This window comes from Canis lupus, chromosome 33 (assembly GCF_048164855.1).
Source record: "Canis lupus baileyi chromosome 33, mCanLup2.hap1, whole genome shotgun sequence".
NCBI classification, from domain to species: Eukaryota; Metazoa; Chordata; class Mammalia; order Carnivora; family Canidae; genus Canis; species Canis lupus.
The window spans coordinates 24,160,041-24,186,963 of NC_132870.1; the positions used below are offsets into that span (position 1 = coordinate 24,160,041).

General features: G+C 36.5%; 1 protein-coding gene across 1 annotated transcript in view; it reads right to left on the reverse strand.

The window, feature by feature from the left end:
* Window positions 1-26,923, reverse strand: part of MANBA (mannosidase beta) — a 114,766-nt gene that overhangs the window by 23,226 nt on the left and 64,617 nt on the right. Inside the window, exons 8-12 of the mRNA XM_072810468.1 lie at window positions 24,430-24,581; window positions 21,199-21,316; window positions 19,421-19,507; window positions 15,789-15,956; window positions 4,715-4,933 (exon numbers count right to left, since the gene is read on the reverse strand). Coding sequence (XP_072666569.1) covers window positions 4,715-4,933; window positions 15,789-15,956; window positions 19,421-19,507; window positions 21,199-21,316; window positions 24,430-24,581 — 744 coding nt within the window. The remainder of the gene's footprint in view (window positions 1-4,714; window positions 4,934-15,788; window positions 15,957-19,420; window positions 19,508-21,198; window positions 21,317-24,429; window positions 24,582-26,923) is intronic.

The following is a 26,923-nucleotide window of genomic DNA, read 5'->3' on the forward strand; positions in this document are numbered from 1 at the left end:
TTGGTTCAAGTGGTAAAATCGAGGAAGATTTTGAAACTGTCTTAAAATTTTTTGTGGTTACATGAGTAATAAGGGAGGGGAAACAAAAGCTACAGGTATTTGATTATTTTTTATAACTTTTTAAAAGACTATTTATTTTGAGAGAGAGTGTGTGCACGTGTGCATGCATATGAGTTGGGGGATTGGGAAGGGGAGAAAAGAGAAAGACTCAAGCAGACTCTGTGCTGAGTGCAAAGCCCAGTGTGGGGCTTGATCCATGACCCTGAGACTATGACCTGAGCTGAAATCAAGAGTTGGATACTTAACTGAGTGAGCCACTCAGGCACCCCCAGGTACCTGATTATTACGATAGTTGAAGAAAGAAAGCATTTGACAAAATTCAATTTCCTTTTATGATACAACCACTCAGCCAACTAGGAATAAAAGAGAACTTCCTCAACCTGATAAAAGGCATTTATGAAAAACCTATGGTTAACTTCTTACTAAACAGGAAAAGGCTAAAAGCTTCCTCCCTAAGAAAAGCAATGAGACGAAGATGTCTGTTCTCACCATTTCTATCCTACATTGTACTGGAGGTTCTAGCCAGGGCAATTAGCCAAGAAAAGTTAATAAAAAGAATCCATATTGAAAAGAAAGAAGTAGAACTAATTCCATCTGCAGATGACATGCTCTTAAATATAGAAAACCATAAGGGATTCACAAAAATTATTTTTTTAAGATTTTGTTTATTCATGAGAGACAGAGAAAGAGAGAGAGAGAGAGAGAGGCAGAGGGAGAAGCAGGCTCCATGCAGGGAGCCGGATGTGGGACTTGATCCGGGTCTCCAGGATCACGCCCTGGGCCAAAGGCAGCGCTAAACCACGGAGCCATCTGGGCTGCCCCACAAAAACTATTAAAGTTAATAAATAAGTTCTGCAAGGCTGCAGAATATATGTTCACTCTACAGAAATCAACCGTCTCTTTACATACAAGTAATGAACAAGGTGAAAATAAGTCCAAAAAAATAATTCCATTTACAAAAAGAATAAACTGCTTAGGAATAAATTTAAAGTATAAACTTTGTATACTGAAACTACAAAATATTGAAAGAAGACATCAAATGTTCGTGGATCAGAAGACTTCATATTGTTAAGATGGCAATACTTTGCAAACTGATTCAACACAATCCCTACCAAAATTCCAGTGTACTTTTTTGCAGAAACTGGCAAGGTGATTCTAAAACTGATACATAAATGGAAGGCACCCAGAAGAGTCAAAACAACCTTGAAAAGAAGAACAAAGTTGGTGGAGTCACACTTCCTGCTTTTGAAACTTACTACAAAGCTATAAATAGAGGACAGTGTGCATACTGGCATAAAATAGATAGGCAGATCAATGGAAACAAATTGAGAATCCAAAAATAAACCTTAACATTTATCATTAATTTATTTTTACAAAGGGGTCAAGAGAATCACTGGGGGGAGAGAATAATGTTTTCAATAAATGATGTTTGGGTAATTAGATATCCACATGCAAAAAAACGAACCTGAACACCTCACACTATATAAAATAATTAACTCAAAATAGATCACAGATCTAAATGTAAGAGCTAAAACTAGAAGACAACATAGGAGTAAAGTTTTGTGAACTTAGGTTAGAAAATGGTTTCTTAGATGCAATAATAAAAGGACAAGAGATCAAAGAGAAGATTGATAAGGACTTCATCAAAATTTAAAACTTTTGTGCTTTAGGGATCCCTGGGTGGCGCAGCGGTTTGGCGCCTGCCTTTGGCCCAGGGCGCGATCCTGGAGACCCAGGATCGAATCCCACGTCGGGCTCCCGGTGCATGGAGCCTGCTTCTCCCTCTGCCTATGTCTCTGCCTCTCTCTCTCTCTCTCTCTGTGACTATCATAAATAAATAAAAATTAAAAAATAAATAAAATAAAATCTTAAAAAAAAAAACTTTTGTGCTTTAAATGATATTACCAATTAAGTAAAAAAGAAAACCTACAAATTAGGAGAAAATATTTGCAAATCATATATCTGATAAAAAATATATCCAGAATATATACATACATACATACATGCTCATATACATAGAACTCTTTTAAAAACTTTTTATTTAAATTCAGTTTACTTAACATATAGTATATTACTAGTTTCAAGGATAGAATTTAGGATTCATCAGTTGCATATGTATAGAGCCACTGCTCACTGCATCAAGTGCCTTCCTTAATGTCCATCACCCAGTTACCCCATCCCCACCCACCCACCTCCTCTCCAGCAACCCTCAGTTTGTTCTGTATAGTTAAGAGTCCCTAATGGTTTGCCTCCCTCTCTATTTTTCTTCTTTTGTTTTTACTTCCCTCCCCCTATGTTCATCTGTTTTGTTTCTTAAACTTCATGAGTGAAATCATATGGTATTTGTCTTTCTCTGACTTATTTCATGTAGCATAATACAGTCTAGTTCTATCCACATCACTGCAAATGGCAAGATTTCATCCTTTTTGAATGGCTGAGTTATATTCCAGTGTGTGTGTTTGTGTGTGTGTGTAGATAGATATAGGTATAGATAGATATAGATATAGATATAGATATAGATACCACATCTGTCAATGGACATCTGGGCTCTTTCCATATTTTGGCTATTGTGGACACTGCTGCTATAAACACTGGCACATTTAACAACAAAAAGATAAGCCAATTAAAAAATAGGCAAAGCGTTTGAATAGACATTTCTCTAAGGAAAATATACAAATGGCCAACAAGCACATGAAAAGAGGCTCAACATCATTAGCCATAAAGGAAATGCAAATTTCCAGGGAAATGATAAAAAAAAAAAAAGAGAGAGAGAAAATAAATGTTGATAAAGATGTAGAGAAATTAGAGCCCTCATACATTTCCTGGTGGGAATGTAAAATGTTGCAGTCATTACAAACTATGGGAAACAGTTTGGCAGTTCCTTGGAATGTTAAACATACAGTCACCATATGACCCAGTAATTCCACTACTAAGTGTATACTTAATAGAACTGAAAACATATGTTCACACAAAAAAATGTATACAAATGTTCACAGCAGTATTGTTCAAAATAGCCAAAAAGTGGGAATAACACAATGTACATCAACTGACGAATGGATAAACAAAATGTGGTACATCCGTACAATGGAATACTATTCAGCAATAAAAAAGAATGACAAGTACATGATTTGAGATGGATGAACCTTGAAAACTTTATGCTCAGTTAAAGAAGCCAACCTAAAAAGATCACATATTTTATGATTCCAATATATGAAATGTGCAGAACAAATATATAGACCACAAAGCAGATTAGGGGTGCCTAGAGCTAGGGTGGGAAGGACTGAGAGAATAAGGAGTAATCTGGGTACACAGTTTCTTTGGGGTAATGAAAATGCTCTAAAATTAGGTCATGATGATGGCTGCACAGCTCTGTGAATATACTGAAAACCATTTAAGTGTACATTTTAAATGGGTGCATTGGGCAGCCCTGGTGGCACAGCGGTTTAGCGCCGCCTGCAGCCCAGGGCGTGATCCTGGAGACCTGGGATCGAGTCCCACATCAGGCTCTCTGCATGGAGCCTGCTTCTCCCTCTGCCCGTGTCTCTGCCTCTCTCTCTCTCTGCATCTCTATGAATAAATAAATAAATAATCTTAAAAAAATTTTAAATGGGTGCATTGTATGGTCAGTGAATTATATCTCAATAAAGCTGCTTTAAGAACACATACAACTCTGAAATTGAATCCATCTATGAAACTGAATCTGTAGGAACAAGGAAAGTGAAATGCCATAGTGAAAATCAAATACACCAACATGAAAAAAAAAGGAGAAAAAATGGGAGGAGGAAACAGAAGAGGAAGGAGAAGAGACAAAAGAAATAATATGATCTGAGAGCACTAGACAAAAGTTTATGTATCACATTCATTTCTCTTACTGTGGCAAACCATCCAGTTCTGAATATCTGTAAATGATAAAATAGTTGTTTGGATATATAGAAAGGAGAAGTGAGAGTCACTTTCATGCATGATAAGAAGTCAGGCTTAAGCAACCACTGGTTCCTGTTTAATTTTTAAATGTTAAGTGAAGGAACATTATTAAAAGCAATATCGAAAAGGTATAATCCCCAAAATGATGACTACAAAAATTTAGCTCCCCAAACTTTATTTTTTTTAAGATTTTATTTATTTATTCATGAGTGATACAGAGACAGAGGCAGAGACACAGGCAGAGGTAGAAGCAGGCTCCCTGTGGGGAGCCCTATGTGGGACCCAATCTCAGGACCTGGGAACCATGACCTGAACCAAAGGCACACGCTCAACCACTGAGCCACCCAGGTGCCCCGGTCCTAAAACTTTAAAGAAAAAAAAAGTTCTCTTCTATGGTCTTCCTAAACTTTCATTTAAATAAGAAGTACCTTTCTTAAAAAAAAAAAAAAAAAAGATTTTATTTATTTGAGAGAGAGAGAGAGTACAGTGGGGCGGGGAGAAGCAGGGAGAGAGGGAGAAGCAGACCCTCTGCTGAGCAGGGAGCCCAATGCGAGACTTGATCCCAGGATCCCAGGATCATGACCTGAGCTGAAGGCAGATGCTTACCCGACTGGGCCACCTAGGTGCCCCAAGAAGTACATTTCATTTTACTTTCTGAAATACTGTTGAGAAAGTGGAATATGCCCACTGCTTACCATTTTGAATTATTGGGAAATCAAAAGTGGCTTACCTTTTCTAATGTACTGAAGGAAGGCCAGGACTGATATCCATATTCAGATACAAATCGAGCTTTGGGGAAAACTTTCCAATTCCAACAATCATTGATATAGTCATAAAAATGTACGTCACCAAAATTACTGTCATATGGGTTGACAGAGAGCCAGCCTTCTTTAATAGATTCGGCCCCATTTGTAGGGCTGGATATGATAAAAGGACGAGAGCTGTCTTCCTGAAATCAAGAATAAAGTGATTTAAAAGATATTTTCACCAGTAAAGTACAAATCATTTACTTTATTAAGTTTTTCTTTTATACTAAGATTTTATTTATTTATTCATGAGAGACACACAGACAGAGGCAGAGACACAGGCAGAGAGAGAAGCAGGCTCCATGCAGGGAGCCTGACGTGGGACTCGATTCTTGGTCTCCAGAATCACACACTGGGCTGAAGGCAGCGCTAAGCCGCTGAGCCACTGGGACTGCCCAAGTTTTTCTTTTTTTCTTTTTTTTTTTTTTTAAGTTTTTCTTTTCATTCCAAAATAGTTAACATATAGTGTTAAATTAGTTTCAGGTGTACAATATAGTGATTCAACACTTCCATACATTACACACTGCTCATCATGACAAGTATCCTTCTTAATCTCCATCATTATTTCACCCATCCCCTCACTCACCCCCTCTGGTAATCATCAGTTTGTTCTCTATAGTTAAGAATCTATTTCTTGGCTTTTCTCTTTTTTTCCTTTGCTCATTTTTTGTTTCTTAAATTCCACATATGAGTGAAATCATATGCTATCTGTCTTTCTCTGACTTATTTCACTTAGCATTATACTCTCAAGCGTCATCCTGTTGTTGCAAATGGCAAGATTTCATTCTTTTTATGGCTGAGTAATATTCCATTATATATACAATATATACAGTATACACACACACACACACACACACACACCCCACAATCATCTTTACCCATCACCTATCACTGGATATTTAGGCTGCTTCTATAATTTGGCTATTGTAAATAATGCTGCTATAAACATAAGGGTGCATGTATTCCTTTGAATTAGTGCTTTTGTATTTTTGGGTAGATACCCAGTAGTGTGATCACTGGGTAGCAGGGTAGTTCTATTTTAAACTCTCTGAGGAACATCCATACTGTTTTCCACAGCAGCTGCACAAATTTATATTCCCACCAACAGTTCCAAGGGTTCCCTTTTCTCCACATCTTCACCAATACTTGTTATTTTTTGTCTTTTTTGTTTTAGCCAATCTGACAGGTGTATATCTGACAGGGTGATATCTCATTGTGGTTTTGATCTGCAAATCCCTAATGATGACTGATGTTAAGCATCTTTTCATGTGTCTGTTGGCAATCTGTATGGCTTCTTTGGAGAAATGTCTGTTCATGTCAGATCATTTACCTTTTTTTATTTCCTTAAAGATTTTATTTATTTATTCATGAGAGACAGAGAGAGAGAGAAAGAGGCAGAGACACAGGCAGAGGGAGAAGCAGGCTCCATCCAGAGAGCCCGATGTGGGACTCGATCCCGGGACGCTTAGGATCATGCCCTGAGCCAAAGGCAGATGCTCAATCGCTGAGCCACTCAGGCATCCCAGATCATTTACTTTTTTAAAAAACCCTTTCAACTTCTAGAAATGCCAAGTGGCTGACAGAAAAATAATAGAACCATTAACTTTCTACATTCAACAACCACCAGCTCCTGCTATTTTGCCAATCCTTTATATCATTTTGTAATTAACATTTAGCTTATTCCTCAATACCTGTTCCTAATCTTTTTTAATCACATTGTGCCTCTATATTATCTTCTACCAACATGGGTAGTGTACAGTCTACTGCAGGATTTCTCAGGCTTGGCACTATTGACATTTTGAGCTTAATAAATTTTGTGTGTTGGTGACTAGGGAAAGAAGGCAGGAGGGGAGGAGGTGTTTAGCAGCATCCCTGGCCTATACCTGCTAGATGCCTGTAGTACCCCCATATACACCAAAAAACATCTACAGACATTGCCAAATGTGCCCCTGTCCCTTGGGAGACAGAACTGCCTCCATGTAAGAAATACAGGTCTAGTGCTTAAGAATAAGAGGCTAAGTCTCAGGATACAAAATTAGTACACAGAAATCAGTAGTATTTCTATACACTAATAACAAAACAACAGAAAGAGAATTTTTATTTTATTTTTTAAGGTTTTATTTATTCACTTGAGACATAGAGAGGGAGAAATAGTGAGAGAGGGAACAAGCAGGATTGGAGAGGGAGAAGCAGGCTTCCCGCTGAGCAGGGAGCATGATGTGGGGCTCGATCCCAGGACCCTGAGATCATGATTCAAGCCGAAGGGAAGAGTCAAACCAACTGAGCCACCCAGGCACCCCCCAGAAAAGAGAAATTTTAAAACAACACCATTTACAATTGCACCAAAAAGAGTAAAATACCGAGGTATAAACTTAACTAAAGAGGTGAAAGACCTCTACTCTGAAAACTATAAAACACTGATGAAAGAAATTGAACATGACCTAAACAAATGGAAAGACAGTCCATGCTTGTGGATTGGAAGAATAAATATTGTAGAAATGTCCATACTACTCAAAGTAACCTGTAGATTCAACACAAACCCTATCAAATTACCAATAGCAGGTTTTACAAAACTAGAACAAATAATATTGAAATTTGTATGGAACCACAAAAGACACCAAATAGCCAAAGCAATCTTGAAAAAGAAAAGCAAAGCTTAAAGATGTCAAAATTCTAGATTTCAAGATATCCTACAAAGCTGTAGTAATCAAAATAGTATAGTACTGGCATGAAAATAGATACATAGATCAGTGGAATAGAATAGAGAGGGCAGCCTGGGTGGCTTAGAGGTTTGCGCTGCCTTCGGCCCGGGGTATGATCCTGGAGACCCGGGATTGAGTCCCACATCGGGCTCCCTTCATGGAGCCTGCTTCTCCCTCTGCCTGTGTCTCTACCTCTCTCTCTTTCTCTCTCTCTCTCTCTCTCTCTCTCTTTCTCTCTCTCTCTCTCTCTCTCTCTGTTTCTCATGAATAAATAAATAAAATATTTGAGAAAAAAAATAGAGAGCCCAGAAATAAACCACTGATTATACGGTTAGCTAATCTACAACAGAGGAGGCAAGAATATACAATGGGAAAAAGACAGTCTCCTTAATAAGTGGTGCTGGGAAAACTAGACAGATACATGCAAAAGAATGAAACTGTATCACCTTTTAATATCATAAACAAAAATAAACTCAAAATAAAGACCTAAATGTGAGACCTGAAATCATAAAAATCCTGAAAACTATAAAAAAACGCCAGCAGTAATTTCTCTGACTTCAGCCACAGGAATATTTTTCTCGACATGTCTCTTCACACAAGAAAAACAAAAGCAACAATAAACTATTTGGATAGCATCAAAATAAAAAGCTTTTGCAAAGCAAAGGAAACCATCAACACACACACACACACACACACACAAATATATAAAGAACACATTCAACTCAACACCAAAAAACAATCCAATTTAAAAATGGACAGGGGACTTGAATAGACATTTTTTCAAAAAAAGACATAAAGATAGCCAATGGACATATAAGAACTCAACATCACTCATCATCAGAGAAATGCAACTCAAAACTAAAATAAAATACCATTTTATACCTATCAGAATGGCTAAAATAAAAAAGATAAGAAACAACAAATGTTGGTGAGGATATGGGAAAAAGAACTCTTGTGCCCTGTTGGTAGGAATGTAAATTGGGCAGCTACAGTAGAAAACAGTATGGAAGTGCTTTGAAAAATTAAAAATAGAAAGATCATTTAATCTAATACTTCTACTACTGGGTATTACCCAGTGAAAATGAATACACTAATTCAAAAAAAGATACATGCACTTCTGTGTTTATTGCAATGTTATTTACAACAACCAATATACTGAAGCAATCTAAATGTCCATCAGTAGACAAATGGATAAGGAATATATGGTTTATATATATATATATATAAATAAGTAAAATAAGTCAGACTGAGAAACACAAATACTATATGATTTTACTCACATGTGGAATATAAAGCAAAAACAAAAATGAATAAACAAATACAAAAAAGAATCAGACCTATAAATACACAGAGTAAACTGATGGTTGACAGAGGGCGATGGATCAACAATTGGGCAAAATGGGTGAAAGGGAGTGGGAGACACAGGATCCCAGTTACAGAATGACTAGATCATGGTAATAAAAGGCACAGCAGGAGAAAAAAAGAAACTAATAGAGGCTATTAAGTCAGAACAACTTGAGTTTAAATCTCAAATCAGAATCTTATAATTCTTGGACAGATCTAAAACTCAATAGTCTCACCCGTAAAATGAAAAAATAACAGTGCCTCTTTCATAGGACTAGAGTAAATGGTAAAGAACTCATGTATAGAAGACATGGCTATATGTCCACCAAATTTATGGTCCCATTTCCATAATATAGAGCTGTTCTAAGGAAGTGGCTTTCTAATGTCTGCATCACTGAGGGGCCATGTGCCTCATTCTTATCCTCCTGGAATCATGAGCTCTTAACCACTGAGCTGTGAAATGAAAATCCTCAAATATTAAAATCTATTTCTTAAATCCATCAGATATGAATAATGTAATACCAACACTATGAGTAAAAAGATTATAAAATAAATGTTTTATAAATATTAATTAAAGCTTATATCATCACACTTTGTGTACAGAAAAAAATTCTTCGTGACACATGACTAAGTATATCAGATAAGCTAAAAATCTGAACCTTGGTTTTTCATGAATTCTCACTGAAGTTTCTTCACATAAATGAACAGCACCATGAACCAAACATATTTGGGTGACAAAATCACATACTATTCTCTTAAATGTATTGCTTTTCAAAGTACTTCAGCATATACCCAAATATTTAAAATACCTAATCACAGATAAAAATCAGGACAGATTATTAAATCACATTCTAAACATTAAAGTTTTTAAAAGTTATATCATTTGAAGGCATTACTGTAAAAACAAAATAAAAGCTGCTTCCTTTCCTTGCAAAAAAAAAAAAAAGCTAATTTATATTACATAATGTGTATGGATATAGAATATGTAAGTACAATATGCCTATTAAAAATAAGTGATGGGGGATCCCTGGGTGGTGCAGCGGTTTGGCGCCTGCTTTTGGCCCAGGGCGCGATCCTGAAGACCCGAGATCGAATCCCACGTCGGGCTCCCGGTGCATGGAGCCTGCTTCTCCCTCTGTCTATATCTCTGCCTCTCTCTCTCTCTCTCTCTATGACTATCATAAATAATAAAAAAAAAGATATTTAAAAAATAAGTGATGGGCAGCCTAGGTGGCTCAGCAGTTTAGCACTGCCTTCAGCTCAGAGTGTGATCCTGGGGACCTGGGATCGAGTCCCACGTTGGGTTCCCTGCATGGAGCCTGCTTCTCCCTTTGCCTGTGTCTCTGCCTCTCTCTCTCTGTGTGTGTCTCTCATAAATAAATATATAAAATCTTAAAAAAATAAAATAAATAAAAAGAAGTGATGAAAGAGAACCACCATACCATAAAGGAAGGGTTCTAAGGTAGAGTTGGGAAAAGCTCTTTGCTCTCTCTTTCCCCTTATTTAACATAGCAACATAATCATATATGATATACATCAAGTTCTGCTTTAGCATTTATAATTACAGAATTTTACATAACACATTAGACCAGATGGACTTAAAAGATATATACAGTATATCACCCAAAAGCAACAGAATACACGTTGTTCTGAGGTGCACATGGAATGTTCTCCCAGATAGATCATCTGCTAGGCCACAAAAAAAGTCTTAACAAATTTAAGAAGACTGAAATCATATTCAAGCATATTTTTTGGACCCCACAGGTATGAAACTAGAAATAAATTTTTTTAAAGATGTATTTTTTTTTAAAATTTATTTATGATAGTCACAGAGAGAGAGAGAGAGGCAGAGACATAGGCAGAGGGAGAAGCAGGCTCCATGCACCGGGAGCCCGATGTGGGATTCAATCCCGGGTCTCCAGGATCGCGCCCTGGGCCAAAGGCAGGCGCCAAACTGCTGCGCCACGCAGGGATCCCTAGAAATAAATTTTAAGAATAATACTGGAAAACTCACAAATACATGAAGATTAAGGAATATGCTATTGAACAATCATGGATCAAAAAGAAATCAAAAGAGTAATCAAAAAATACTTTGAGACGAATGATAATGGAAATACAGGGCAGCACCGGTGGCTCAGCGGTTTAGCACCGCCTTCAGCCTGGGGTATGATCCTGGAGACCCGGGATCGAGTCCCGCGTCGGGGTCCCTGCAGGGAGCCTGCCTCTCCCGCTGCCTGTGTCTCTGCCTCTCTCTGTATGTCTCTCATGAATAAATAAACGAAAAATCTTTAAAAAAAAATTTTTTTTAAATGGAAATATACCAAAACTTACGAGATGCAGCAAAAGCAGTTTAAAAGGAAAAATCATAGAGATAAATGACTATTTCAAGAAATAAGAAAAATGTCATTTAAAGAAACTAACTTTACACCTTAATAAACTAGAAAAAGAAGAACAAACATGGGCCTAAGTTCTAAGTTACTAGCAGGAAGGAAATAACAAAGATCAGATCAGAAATAAATGAAATAGAGAGTAAAAAGACAATATAATGAAATCAATCAGGTTCTTTAAAAAAGATAAACTGCCAAACCTTAAACTAGATTTTCCAAGAAGAAAAAGGAATCAAACAAAATCAGAAATGAAAAAGATGTTACAACTGATACCTCACAAATATAAAGAATTGTAAGAGACTACTATGAATAACTGTACACCAACAAATTGGACAATCTAGAAGAAATGGATAAATTCCTAAAAAACATACAAGCTTCCAATACTGAATCATGAATAAATAGAAAACATGAACAGACCAATTAACTAGTAAGAAGACTGAATCAACAATCAAAAATCTCCCAACAAACAAAAGTCCAGGACCAGACATCTTCACTGATGAATTCTACCAAACATTCAAAGAAGAATACCTATCCTTCTCAAATTCTTCCAGAAAACAGAAGAGGAGGGATAACTTACAAATTAATTTTACAAGACAAACATTATTCTGATACCAAACCCAAATAGAGTCACCACAAGAAAATTCCAGGCCAATATCCTTGATGAACAAAGATCCAAAAATTCTCAACAAAATATTAACAAACCAAACTAGTATAATTAAAAAAATCTTATACCATGATCAAGTGGAATTTATTCCAGGGATGTATGAATGGTTCAGCACCTACAAATCAATCAACATGATATACCACATTAATAAAATGAAGGATAAAAATCGTATGATCATGACAATCAATCATGTCAAACAATCTTATTTACAACTGCATCAAAAAGAATAAAATATTGAGGAATAAGTTTAACCAAGGAAGTGAAAGACTGAAATTATTATTGAAAGGGAAGCCCAGGTAGCTCAGCGGTTTAGTGCTGCCTTCAGCCCAGGGTGTGATCCTGGAGTCCGGGGATCGAATCCCACATCGGGCTCCCTGCATGGAACCTGCTTCTCCCTCTGCCTGTGTCTCTGCCTCTCTCTCTGTATCTCTCATGAATAAATAAAATCTTTTAAAAAAAGAAAGAAAACTATAAGACACTGAAAATTATAAGACATTGATACAAGACACTGGAGAAGACATAAATAAAAGATATTTTGTGCTCATCCATTGGAAGAATTAATATTGCTAAAATGTCCATACTATCCAAAGCAATCTACAGATCCAACACAATCCCTATCAAAACTGCAATACATTTTTCATAAAATAGAATGAATAATCCAAAAACTTCTATGGAACTACAAAAGACCCTGAATAGTCAAAGCAATCTTGAGAAAGAAGAACTAAGATGGAGACATCATGCTTTCTGACTTCCAAATATATAACAAAACAAAAGTAATTAAAACATTATGGTACTGGCATAAAAACAGACACATGGATCAATGGAATAGAATAGAGAACCCAGAAACATTAATTGACTGTACACATATATGAATTTATATGTGTACAGTCAATTAATTTATGACAATGGAGACAAGAATATACAATGGGGAAAAAACAATCTCTTCAGAAAATGGTGTTAGAAAAAACCAGACAGGGGATCCCTGGGTGACTCAGCAGTTTAGCGCCTGCCTTCGGCCCAGGGCATGATCCTGGAGCCCCAGGATCGAGTCCCACATTGGGCTCCCTGCATGGAGCCTGCTTCTCCCTCTGCCTGTGTCTCTGCCTCTCTCTCTCTCTCTCTCTCTCTCCCTCTGTCTCTCATGAATAAATAAATAAAATCTTAAAAAAAACAAAAACGGACAGTCACCTGCAAGAGGATGAAACTGAACAACTATCTTCAACCATGCACAAAAGTTAATGTAAAATGGATTAAAGACTCGAATGTAAGATCTGAAATTATAAAACTTCTAATAGAAAACTAGGTGGAAAGCTCCTTGGCATTGGTCTTGGCTTGAGTTTTTGGATTTGACACCAAAAGCAAAGGCAACAAAAATAAACAAGTGGGACTACATCAAACTAAAAAGTTTCTGCACAGCAAAGAAAACCATGAACAAAATGAAAAGGCAACATACTGAATGGGAGGAAATATTTGCAAATCATATACATGCTAAGGGTTTAATATCCAAAATATATAAAGAACTTGTACAACTCAACAGCAAAAAAAAAAAAAAACAATCCAATTAAGAAATAAGCCAAAGATCTAAACAGATATTTTTCTAAAGAAGACATACAGATAGCCAATAAGTACATGAAAAGTTGCTCAACTAATTATCAGGGAATTGTAAATCAAAACCACAATAAGGTATCACCTGACACCTGTTAGGATGGCTATTTTCAAAAGATATGAAGAGATAACCAATGTTGGCAAGCATGTGGAAAAAAGTGAACCCTTGTGCATTGTTGTTGGGAATGTAAATTTGTATAGTTACTAAGGAAAACAATATGAAAGTTACCTAAAAAATTAAATGTAGAACTACCATATGATCAGCAATCCAACTTATGGATATTTATCTGACAAAATAAAAACACTAACTCAAAGAGATATATGCACCCACATGTTCACAGCAGCATTATATAACCAAGATACTGTAATAATCAAAATGTTCATTGATGATGAATGGATTAAAAAATGTGGCATATATATATATGTATACATATATATAAAACAGAATATGACTCAGTCATAAAAAAGAATGAAATCTTGGACCACCTGGGTGGTTAAGTCAGTTGAGTGTCCAACTCTTGATTTCGGCTCAGGTCATGATCTCAGAGCCATGGGATCAAACCCTGCATTGGGCTCTGTGTTGGGCACGGAGCCTGCTTGGGATTCCCTTTCTCCCTCTCCCCTCCCCACTTAACGCTGTCTCTTTCTCTTTGTCAAAAAAAAAAAAAAAAAAAAAAACAAGGAATGAAATCTTGCCATTTGTGACCACATGGATGGCCTTTGAGAGAATTATGCTAAGTGCAATTAGTCAGACAGAGAAAAGCAAATACTACATATCTCACTTATACGTGGAATCTAAAAACAAGAACAAACTCATGAAAACAGAGAACAGACTGGTGGTTGCTAGAGGTGTGAGGTAGGAGGTGGGTAAAATGGGTGAAGGTAGTCAAGAGGAAGAAGAAGAAGAAAGAGGAGGAGGAGGAGGAGGAAGAAGAAGAAGGAGGAGGAGGAGGAGAAGTCATCTCTATATCTCTTAGGAAGGAAGGAAAGAAGGAAGGAAGGAAATAAAGAAAACAGAAAGGAAGAAAGAAAAATAGAAAAGAAATATCCATAGGACAGTTGAGTCAGTTCTGTGTCTCCTTCTCCTTGTCTATGGAAGTCTTCTAGCTGGGATGTCTGGGGTAACTTCAGATATCCACAATGGATACACACACACACACATGAATGGGAGCAACCTCCACATCCAAACACTATCTGTACTGACAATCCTGGAGTCTCTCATCCTGCACAACCTCTCTACTTACAGCCTGCTCTATAGAGCATGTCTATTTACACAGAAATATAGTTCTAGGTGAAATGCTATGTTCCTAGGAAACATAAATATCCATAGTTCCAGAAGTTATAAACCCAAATTTGGATAATAACTATAGGAGAAATGAAATATATTACAGAGGAGATCATTTTTGCCCCTACAAAGGCACTAGACCCAGATTATTTTATGGGTTAATCTGTCTCAGTAAAACTGATAATCTTTATTTTATATAAACTGTTCCTAGACATTAAAAACAACAACAAAAGACTCGTAACTTATTCTGTGCAGCGAGCACTAACACATGTGGTACATGTGTATGAACCAAAAGCTGGGTTCTCTGGGCTAAATCTATCTCACAAATAGCTTTGTTTATATATCATTTTTTTAATGCTGAATATGAGACCCAACATCTATATCCTATTACCACAGATGCCTCTTCTCTCTTTGTGAGCCTCATCTACTCTACTTAATATTTTAAAACAATTTTGGCTCTTCTAGGCTTTTGAGTTTTCAATTCTTACCAAAGACTGAGTTCATTTGTGAATATAAATTTTTAAGTTCTAACTAAAGTATTAGCAAATCAAATCTAGCACAGAATAAAAGAACAAAGCATTATAGCTAATAGAGCTTATACTAGAACTAGTTTGTGATTAGAAAATTAACTCACAGAATGCACTATATTAATACTGAGGAACAAAAAGAAAGAAAAAAGGAAGTGGCATATCAGTAAATCATTTAAAGTAGAAATTCTCAACTTCTGAAGTTCCATGGATGGGCTCTAGAAAGAGTCCATGATAATCTGCAGTTATAAACACAATATTGGTGTGTATGCAGTGAGTTCCACCGATAAGTTAATTCTCAAAGAACTCCAGAACACATAAATCTGTTCACATGCTGCAGCAATACAGTGGACTGTTCTGTATTAAAGTGATATTGTTGAAGATTGCCCTAAAAAGGGCACAAAAATATATTCTACCAATATTCAAACTGATCCATTTTTAAAACAGGTTCTTAAATTCTGTTGCATGAAAAGTCATTACTTACTGCCAAGACAATCTTTCGAATATTTTTCACATACAGTACCACATAGTCATTGATGTAGGTATGCAGTTCACTGGCACGTATATTATACCAATTCATCATCAGGGCCGCTTCATTTTCATTATTTCCACCCCATACGATGATGGAGGGGTGATATTTCAGTCTCCTGATCTAAAATTTCAGAAAACAAAACAATTTTCAAATGATCAACAAGAAAAAAAGCCTCATAGCTATAATTAATAAAATGACAGCCATTTCATTTCTGTACATAAATTCTTATGTACCAGAAAACTCATTAGAAAAGGGTTGTAACATTACCCGTGGGAATACATTTTAAGAAATCTCTGATTTTTTTTTTACCTAGACTTTATAAACACCAATAAGATAGGTTCCTCTTCTCTACTGTATAAAACCTAAAGAAAACATAATCCCTTTTATTAAAAAAGAAAAATAAATCAACCTCATCATTTTCTGACTTGCCACAAAAATGTTCTAAGAAATACAAAAGGCAGGAGACATTACACTACAGAGGAGTTTCTCAAGAACAAGTTGGGGTTTTGTGTGAAGAAACAAATAACGTAGAACAACCACTTCTGCTGAAAGAGGGATTGATGTTGTCGTGGCCCCTCTGAGATCAGAAAACCACACAGACAACTAAAGAGGGTTTTACAAAGCAAGTGAATCCCAGAGATACTCTGTATGTTAAAGACAAATATATGGAATGTTCTAAAGGAAAAAAGATTAGGGCATCAAGAGGATGTCTCCAGAAATAACTATCTGTGTCATATCCTGAGAAACCAACTAAGGTTAAGTAAGTTACTGAATACATCTGAACACAGAAGAAATTAAAGAATCTGAAAATCCTGGCAGCCTTAAGAATTGAGCCTGCATGAACTGGGCTCTTTGTGGGCTGACCCTACATAAAGGTGGAAGGATCCAGTTCCTCTGACACACTGGAAGATGTACTCCAGCAGAAGAAGGCAATTAAATCTCTTTGAGAACACAGTGAGTCAATAGTCAAGAGAAATTCCTTTGGAACATATTTTAGCAAAATAACCTTATTGGTATTTATAGCTTCTCTTCCATGTAATACATGATTACAGTGATGGATCCTAGCTGATGTTCTCACTATGGCTTCCATTCAAGATGCTAAGTCTCTCCTACATGAAAGAGGGATGCATTAAGGATGTATTAAAGGGATTTTATTTTATTTTATTTAAATTCAATTTGCCAGCATATAGTATAACAGCCAGTACTCATCTCATCATGTGCCCCCCTTAATGCCTGTTACCCAGTGCATTAAAGAGATTTATCTCATTCTTACAAATTAGTCTTACGTTTTTCTAAACCAGACTTATGAATACTCTTTCCTTTATTTGCCTCTGTGCATGCCCAGGTAAGTGACAGCTGCTACCAACTATGACTGGCATGTTTCTTATGCTACTGAAAACAAATATTGAAGAGACAAAAAGCTCCAGTGACTCTGTGCTACACATATCCTTCAAACTAACCTAGAATTTTTTGACAAGCTTTACTTTAAAATTTTAACAAAGTCTGCATAAAAAGTTCTCTTTAATAATACATAAAAGAACTGAAGGTACAGAGATACCATATTTTATTTATTTGTATGAGAAAAAAAATTAATGGAAATGTTTGCAACCTATATAACTAAAATTATTATTTTTAAAACTTATCCATCCATCCATCCATCCATCCATCCATCCATCTATCCTACTGATAAATAACCCAGCTGGATAGTGGGGTTACAGAGAAGAACAAGCTCTTAGGCTGCAGGGAGATTACAATCTTCCAGGGGAAACAAAACACTGAGCAACTAATTCAAAGTGTGATATAGGTCACAAAGGCAAATGATGTGACGACTTAGACTTGCAAATATAGAAAAGTTTTTTCCCAAAGTCACGCTCAAGGTAAGAGGTGCCAGAAGAAAATGAGAGAGTGGTCCATAGGGAGGGTGAGGGGAAAAGTATTCCAGAGCACAGATGGCACAGGAAGAGGGTGCCTGATGGGGCCAGGGAGGCCCACAGAGACAAGATAGTACATGGTGAGTATCCTTATCTGGAGAGCTCTGAGGAAGAGATGATTCGTTTGTACCTTTAAAACCTTTTTTAAAAAAATAAAACACAGATATAAAAAAAATATTATGACTTAGTAAATTATTATAGTGCAATCACCCTTGTAACCACCACCCAGATTAAGAAAGAGAACCCCAGAAGCCCTCATGCACCTCTTTCCTTTTAATTTTTAAAAGATTATTTATTTATTTATTCATGAGAGACACAGAGAGAGGCAGAGACACAGGCAGAGGGAGAAGCAGACTTCCTGCAGGGAGCCCGATGGGGGACTCGATCTCAGGAATCCAGGATCACACTCTGAGCCAAAGGCAGACGCTCAACTCATGTATCTCTTTCTAATTGCAGTTCCTTCCTGCTTCCAACAGTAACTACTATCTTGAGTATTAGAATAATCACTTCCTTGCATTTTATTTTTTTGGTTTTCCATGCAAATGTCCACCAAAGACATTATAATTATGAAAGCATGAATTTTAACATACTTGATGGATTTCAACTCACTGATATTCTTATCCTTACTGAATCTCAAACTGTCCCACTCTTGGTTGGTGAGAGTCTTATCAAAGTTCTTTAACATACCTCTGATAGCTTCCTTGTTATCTCTATGTCAAAATATTACAGGATCATCTAGTATACTTCCTGTCCCAGACCTGGAATCAGCCATTTCTCTAAGGAACCTTTCCCTTAATGGGAAAAATGATTTCAGTAGGAAACACAAGATTATTAAGTGGTTCACTGTTTCTAGTCCTTTACAGTGGACACAGCTACGTTATAATCACTTCCTTGCACAGAATGCAAAAGAAATCAAGGAGTCAAGAATCATTTTAAGTTTTTGACCTGAGAAATGAGAACACTGGCTTTGCCATTTACTGAGGTGGGAGAAGCTGCAGGAAAAGCAGGTTCAGAGAAGATAATGCAACTTTGATTCAGACATGTTACAGCTGAGATGACTATGAAACCTCCAAGCAGGGAATCCCTGGGTGGCTCAGTGATTTAGCGCCTGCCTTCGGCCCAGGGTGTGATCTTGGAGTCCCAAGATCGAGTCCCATGTCGGGCTCCCTGCATGGAGCTTGCTTTTCCCTCTGCCTGTGTCTCTGCCTCTCTCTCTCTCTCTCTCACTCTCTCTGTCTTTCATGAATAAATAAATAAAATCTTTAAAAAGAAAGAAAGAAAGAAAGAAAGAGAGAGAGAGAGAGAGAGAGAAAGAAAGAAAGAAAGAAAGAAAGAAAGAAAGAAAGAAAGAAAGAAAGAAAGAAAGAAAAGAAACCTCCAAGCAGAGGCGCCAAATAGGCAGCTGGATATAAGCACTAGGAATTCAGCAGAGATGTCAGAATCAGAGGTAAATCTGAAAGTCATCAGCATATTGGTGGTGTTAAAGCCGGGAGACTGGGTGTAATTACCTAGGAAGTCAATTATCTGACATGATTTTCATGGGATTTAGCAAAGAGAACAACAACAAAAAAAAAAAAAAAATGAGGAAAGGTTTAACAAAAGGCAAAATGAAACATAAGCATTTTCCTTCTTCTTGGAATGATAATAACATACCTGGTGAGCAACTTCTGCTCTCACGGAATTCATGAAGTCCCGACCAGTTGGATAAAGGGCACAGGCAAACATAAAATCCTGCCATACCTATCAAACCAATAAAAAGCAATAAAGTACTTCCATATATATATATATATATATTTTTTTTTTTTTTTACACAGAAAGAAATTCTTCATTCTGAACTTTGGGAATTATCTTTCAGGCAAATGAAAAAACAAGTTAGCTGGATAAGTGTGATCATTTGAACACTACTATGATTGAGGCAATGGGAGAGGCTCTCATATGGACCTCAGGACTTTCCAGAACTATACAAAATTGTGGGGGAAATCTGAGAGAAGAAAATGTTAAGTAGGGAGAAAAAGAAAGAGAAGAAAAAGGGAATTCAAATAAGAAACAGTGAGTGTGTTGAGGGAAATACGAAATTTGAGAAGAACCTTCTCCAAGCCCCTCCTCACTTGCAATACTTCAATTTTTTACTGGGAATTTGGTATTGAGAGATAAACCAGATTGTTTATAAAGGGACTAACTTTTCATGGCAAAAAGGATGACTACATGGACATTTTTGTAATACAACCACATAAGTTCATTTATTTTTTTCTGGCTTTTTGTTTTTTTTTTTTTCTTTGAGAGAGAGAGAGAGGGAGGAAGAGAGAGAGAAAGAGAGCTGAGGGGGGAGAGGGAGAGACAGAGAGAGAGAGAATCCCAAGCAGGCTCTGTGTGACACAGGGCTCGATCTCATGACCTTGAGATCATGATCTGAGCCAAAATCAAGAGTTGGATGCTTAACCTACTAAACCACCCAGACACTCCCACATAAGTTCATTTCTAGAGAGGCTGTTAGGATGCACTGGTTAAGAGCACAGGCCCTGAGTCAGAACCTTGGTTCTACCACATTCCTACCATTTGGGTTTGGGCAGGTTATTCAGTCTCACCTCCACGTGTCAGTTTCCTTATTGGTAAAATGGGGGTGGAAAACAGCAGCAACTACTTCATAGGATGGGCAAGACGATGAAATAAAATAATAGATGCAGAGCACTGAGAACAATGCCTGGTACTCAATAAATATTATAGAATATTGTCACATTATCATGACCATCAGCATTATCAATATTATCATAATCACTCTTCTTTTATGGAGTATTTTATATTATAGAACTGTAATACCAGAAGTAAAAGACTGTATTTCCTGTGCTTAACCCTCACCAATGTAAAACACATTTGGACTACTTAATAACAATATCAAGCACAGCTTTACTTCATTGAATTGTATTTTTCTTCTTTCTAGGTCTTGTTATGTCTCCTTAAAGTTAAATTTTAAAATACGTATGCACAGGGATCCCTGGGTGGCGCAGCGGTTTAGCGCCTGCCTTTGGCCCAGGGCGTGATCCTGGAGACCCAGGATCGAATCCCACGTCAGGCTCCCGGTGCATGGAGCCTGCTTCTCCCTCTGCCTGTGTCTCTGCCTCTCTCTCTCTCTCTCTCTCTGTGCCTATCATAAATAAATAAAAAAATTAAAAAAAAATACGTATGCACACCCTTATATCACAAAGAAAATTAGAAATATAAATGTCTCCCACTTAAAATAATTAAATAATTATGATATTCCATCATCTATGGTTCTGGGTTTGTAAGATGCCATTTATTCCTCTGCAAAAAAATGGATTATCAGTCCCAGCTCTGAGAAAGAAGTGAAGGAGCCATGTCACACATCAGAACACAGGAGGTCAAAGAGAGGGTATAGTAACATATCAATCAATAAAATGCTGTCAACTACGCACCATTATTCCTAGTTCATCACAGAGTCTATAAAATTCATCCTGCTCGTAAATTCCTCCTCCCCAAACCCGGAGAGTATTCATGTTAGCATCCACAGCAGACTGCAAAAGGAGCCGTAACCTGTAGAAGAGATTTTGTTTTATTTTATTTTTTTAAGATTTTATTTATTTATTCATGACAGACACACAAAGAGAGAGGCAGAGACACAGGCGGAGGGAGAAGCAGGCTCCATGCAGGGAGCCTGACGTGGGACTCGATTCCGGGTCTCCAGGATCACACCCGGGGCTGAAGGAGGCGCCAAATCACTGGGCCACCGGGGCTGCCCCAGTAGAAGAAATTTTAAAAACAAATGTTAACTTGAAATTTTGGGATATTAAAAAAAAAAAAAGATTTTAAAACACATGATGTTGATAAATACATTTCAAATCTCTGTTAGAAAAACACATTCTAAAATTATGATGGTTTAGGGGGCACCTGGGTGGTTCAGTCGGTTAAGGGTCTGCCTTTGGCTCAGGTGATGCTCCCAAGGTCCTGGAATGGTGCCCTGCATTGGGCTTCCTGCTCCACGAGAGAGTCTGCTTCTCTCTCTCCCTCTGCCCCTTGCCCTGCTCCTGCTTTCTCTCTCTCTCAAATAAATAAGTAAAATTAAATTAATTAAATTAAATTAAATTAAATTAATAAAATAAAATAAAATAAAATAAAATAAAATAAAATAAAATAAAATATGATGGTTTGGATATAATGCTAGGTGAAGAAAGTGAGACAAAATTATACACACATCAACCTGGAAAAATTGTGTGTTATATCTTTCTCTGCCTTCTGAATTCACATTATTATTATGCTTTTTTTTTTTTAATTTTTATTTATTTATGGTAGTCACACAGAGAGAGAGAGAGGCAGAGACATAGGCAGAGGGAGAAGCAGGCTCCATGCACCGGGAGCCCGATGTGGGATTCGATCCCGGGTCTCCAGGATCGCGCCCTGGGCCAAAGGCAGGCGCTAAACCGCTGCGCCACCCAGGGATCCCCTTTGAAACTAAATTTTTTATTGTTTTTTTTTTTTTTTCTTATAGAAAAAAATTTGTAGGGATGCCTGGGTGGCTCCGTGGTTGAGCATCTGCCTTTGGCTTGGGTCATGATCCCGGGATCCGGGATCGAGTCCCACATCGGCCTCCCGGCAGGAAGCCTGCTTCTTCCTCTGCCTGTGTCTCTGCCTCTCTCTGTGTGTCTCTCATGAATAAATAAAATAAATAAAATAAAATAAAATAAAATAAAATAAAATAAAATAAAATAAAATAAAATAAAATAAAATAAAATAAAATAAAATAAAATATTTTTTTAAAAAATAAAAAAATTGTAAACCTTAGAGTATGAGGTAATTTTATAGAACCATTTCAAATTATAAGACAAAAATCAAAGTTTGCACATTGATACCTAGCTTACTCTCATCTCCTTTTTTCAATTCCTCCAGCCTAGTACATATTTTCCTCAATTTACAATGGGATTATATCCCAATTAGCCCATTGTAACTTGAAAATATTGTTAAGTCGAAAATGCATTTAATACACCTAATACACCTAATACGTACCAAACATCCTAGCTTACTTAGCCTCACCTACCTCAAATGTGCTCGTAACACTTACATTAGCCTACAGTTGGGCAAAATCATCTCACACACAGTCTAGTTTATAATTAAAGTATTGATATTTCATGTAATTGTTGAATACTGTACTGAAAGTGAAAAAACAGAATGGATATATGGGTACAGAATGGTTCTGAGTGTATAGGTTGTTGACTATCAGTACAACGTGGCTGCCTGGGAGGCCAAGGTTTCTGCTACTGCCCAACATCACAAGAGATTACTGTACTGCATATCACTAGCCCAGAAAAAGACCAAAATTCCATATTTAAAGTATAATTTCTACTGAATGTGTATCATTTTTACAGCATGATAAAGGCAAAAAATCATGCCGAACCATCATAAGTAGGGCACTGGCTATGCTTCTTCTTTTTATTTTTAAAGATTTTATTTATTTACTTGATGCAGAGAGAGACAGAGAGAGAGAGCACAAGGAGGGAGAGAGGCAGAAGCCAACTCCCCACTGAGCAAGGAGCCTGACTTGGGGCTCAATCCCAGGAGCCTGGGATCATGGCCTGAGCCAAAGGCAGACACTTAACTGACTGAGCCACCCAGGTGCCCTGCTTCTTTCTCTAGTAAATTTCCTTTTTGATTTTTCCAATTCCTCTTCACATCACCCACAGGAAAATCCAGAAATTTACAGCCACTTTGAGAACATCTACCTTGCATTTCTAGAACAGAGCCCAGAAAGGAGCCAAGAAGGCCAATAACTGGCCCACTAAGCACCCGGAGCATTGTGCTTCAGCAGGTTTACTAATTGGCCCAGCTGTACTGAACAGTCACTGCCAACACCAGCCAGGAGATGACAGGAGCCAGGAGATGAAAAGAGGCAGCAAGTTATCTGTGTCTATGTCTGGAGAATAATTTCATTTTCACATGAAATTCGATACAACATACACAGTTTAAAGTAAAAGCAAATTACTGCAACTTTTGGCAAATTCTAAACACCAAATAATGTACCACAATGCATATTTATACACATGTAAATAAGCTAAGTGTTTATTTTCTCTTTAAAAAAGTTTATTTTTACTATCATCAAGACAGTTTATAATTGCAATCAGGAAATACTATTTTCATGTAAAGTGCTATTCTCAAAGCTTTAGATAAGCACTTTAAATTTTCTTCTTGATTTAAAATTGCAAAGCTTTTTTAGTTCCTTTTACTAAGATAAAAGTAAAAGAATATACAAGTAGCTTAGAATGAAGAAGGAAATATGGATTTCCATATTTTTAAAAGAATGCACAGAAATATTTAAGGTATTCCTTGAAAAATTGAAAAAAAATTAATCATTTTTTTCAGGGACTAACTATCCAAAGTGTGCATTAATGATTTTCTTGTTCTTCCACAGGAAATATATAATAGTTTTCTAAAAACTGGATGGTTTCAGCAGTCTCAAGTCATTTAGCTGTTAAGACTATCTATAGCTCATAAGAATAGAATACATGATTTAAAAATCCTTTCCATTCTAAAGTTTCCATCACCCTAGAATTCTGTCTCCATTCCTTCCACTGGAAACAAAGAAAGTAAAAATGAGTAACTCTTTAGCTTAGTGGGACTGTTAATAAAAGAAAAACAAGAAACAGAAAATAACTTACAAGTCAGAGGTTACTCGATCCTGGAATGAATCTGCTGGGATCCAGTTCGAGCCTTTCAGAAATATGGGCAATCCATTAATTTTGAAGTAGAAACTCAGACCTTGAGAACCTTCAATGGGCTCTTCTATAAGTTCCACCGTCCTAAAATAAACCTATTATGAACAAAATTAAATACTGAACATCGAATTTAAAACATAAGCGAAAGAGATCTTTTTTTAAAAAGGAAAACAAACTTTTAAACAATTTACATGAACATAATTTAATGTTAATTTCCAATTTGCTATGAGGCACTTAATATGGAAGTACACATTTCAGAAAAAAAATATATATATAATAAATTAATGCCAGACTGTATCTTTTAGTAGATATAAAATACAGAAACTATTAAAGAGGAAATATATTCTAGTCTTCCTCATGAAACAGGCATTTGTAATTTCATCATAAGAAATATATTTGAGAGGTGCCTGGGTGGCTCAGTTTTAAGCATCCGACTCTTGGTTTCATCTCAGGTCATGATCTGAGCCCCATGTCAGCGTCAGTGTGGCATCTGCTTGGGATTCTCTCTCCCTCTCCCTCTGCCCCTCCCCACACACACAGAGGAGGGGCAGAGGGAGATCACTCTCTCTCTCCAATAAATAAATAAATCTCTTTTAAACAAAAGAAATATATTTGAACAAAAACTTATACTATTTCACAAAAACGGGAGAAATCCCACCAGTTAAACTGATGAATCTTGGATAGGAAAACACAGTCTCATTTCAATGTTGTTAAAATATGCTAAAAAGTGCATCTTAGAATCAAAGACAAACAGCACAAGGTATTTCACAATTTAACAACTTTCCAATATTAATAGCATATTAGTATAAAATCATTTTGCTTAATGGGCAACAATTTAATCCCAGCTAATCATCACATTAAATTCAATGTTTGAGAGAGTTCTAAAAACGTAAGTGGTGTTTCAACTGGAAGATGGAATTGGAGCACACACTCCAATATTATAACTGCTGTGTGAGAAAATGCTGAGACTTTGGTCCCTGTGACACTCTAGCCAGGATTTCCCACAGTTAAGCAGGAGCAGCAAGACTCTAGATAGAGAAGATTTATGTTCTTATCCAAATCTTCATTCCTTCCAGCTATAAACTGGATCAAGGAATGAAGAACATAGTTCTACACCAACAAAGCCTAGCCTTGAATCAAGACTATGCATTTCTTCCCTAATTAAATAAATGAATTAATCAACTTATTTTATGAACTAAAAGTGTCCACCATTCTTGTACTTTCTTACCCTTGCCCTATTACTATGACATGACAAAAAGGTATGAGTTAACTTTATGAGAAGACACAGAATAAAGCTTGGTTGAGGAGGATCTTGACGTGGAATTACCATACCTGCTGTAGGGTTGCAAAAGGTAAAAAATGCTCAATGATTTTCACAGATAACTTTTAAAACACCTTGATGGGTAAATTCAAATATCTAGAGCAGCAGTTCTTTAAGAATGGCTGGGGGCTACAAGGGAACCCTGAAATCCTGCAGGGGAGTCCTTGTGTTCAAATCCATTTTCATTGTAAAGCTAAAACATCATTTGCCTTTTTCACTCTCACACTATTTTAAATGTATGGTGGAATTTTCCAGAAGCTACATGATATGTGATGACATCATCACTTTGTTGGCTAATGGAATGCATACTTGCATATTCTGGTGTGCTCTACTTCTACAGTAGAGGTTAAGTATATAAAGAGGTGTGTTTTCAGAGATTAATTCAGTTTGTTCTTAGCTTCTATTGTGTTCTTAATAGTAGTGTTTGATTATTCCTGCTATAATCTTGGTAACTTCATTATCATGCAATAAATTCTCCTTTTGAATCTCAAAGTTTCCCTTGCAATCTACACAGAAAGACAAAAGGACTGGGTGCCTCTTGTTAATTTGTTTCACAGTGATATTTTTAAGTTTTCAAATGAAAATAAATTTTAATTGAAACTCATTTAAGTTCAGTATGTTATTTTATTCTAAAAAATTATTTATAATATACTTTTTCTTCAGGGGGAACCCGCAACTAGAAGACTAACATTCTCAACCTAGAACTATACTGTCTCCATCTAAAAAATGCTGGGAAAAAAATGAAATATCAGAGTTTTCTTTTTCTTTCTTTCTTTCTTTCTTTCTTTCTTTCTTTCTTTCTTTCTTTCTTTCTTTTTTTTTTTTTTAAGTAGGCTTCATACCCAACGTGGACCCCAATGTGGGGCTTGAACTCACAACCCTGAGATCAAGATCTGAGCTGATATCAAGAATTGAATGCTTAACCAACTGAGCTACCCAGGTGCCCAACATCAGTTTTCTGACTCATGGAAAGGAAGAACCTACTCCAAAGAAACTGAGTAAAATTACAAATAAAAAATGAAATTATATTTGAAATATATACATATTTTTAAAAAAGAAATTATGAGGAAATCTGTATTTCCCTCAACTTTATAATTGTTAATAATTTACCTTATT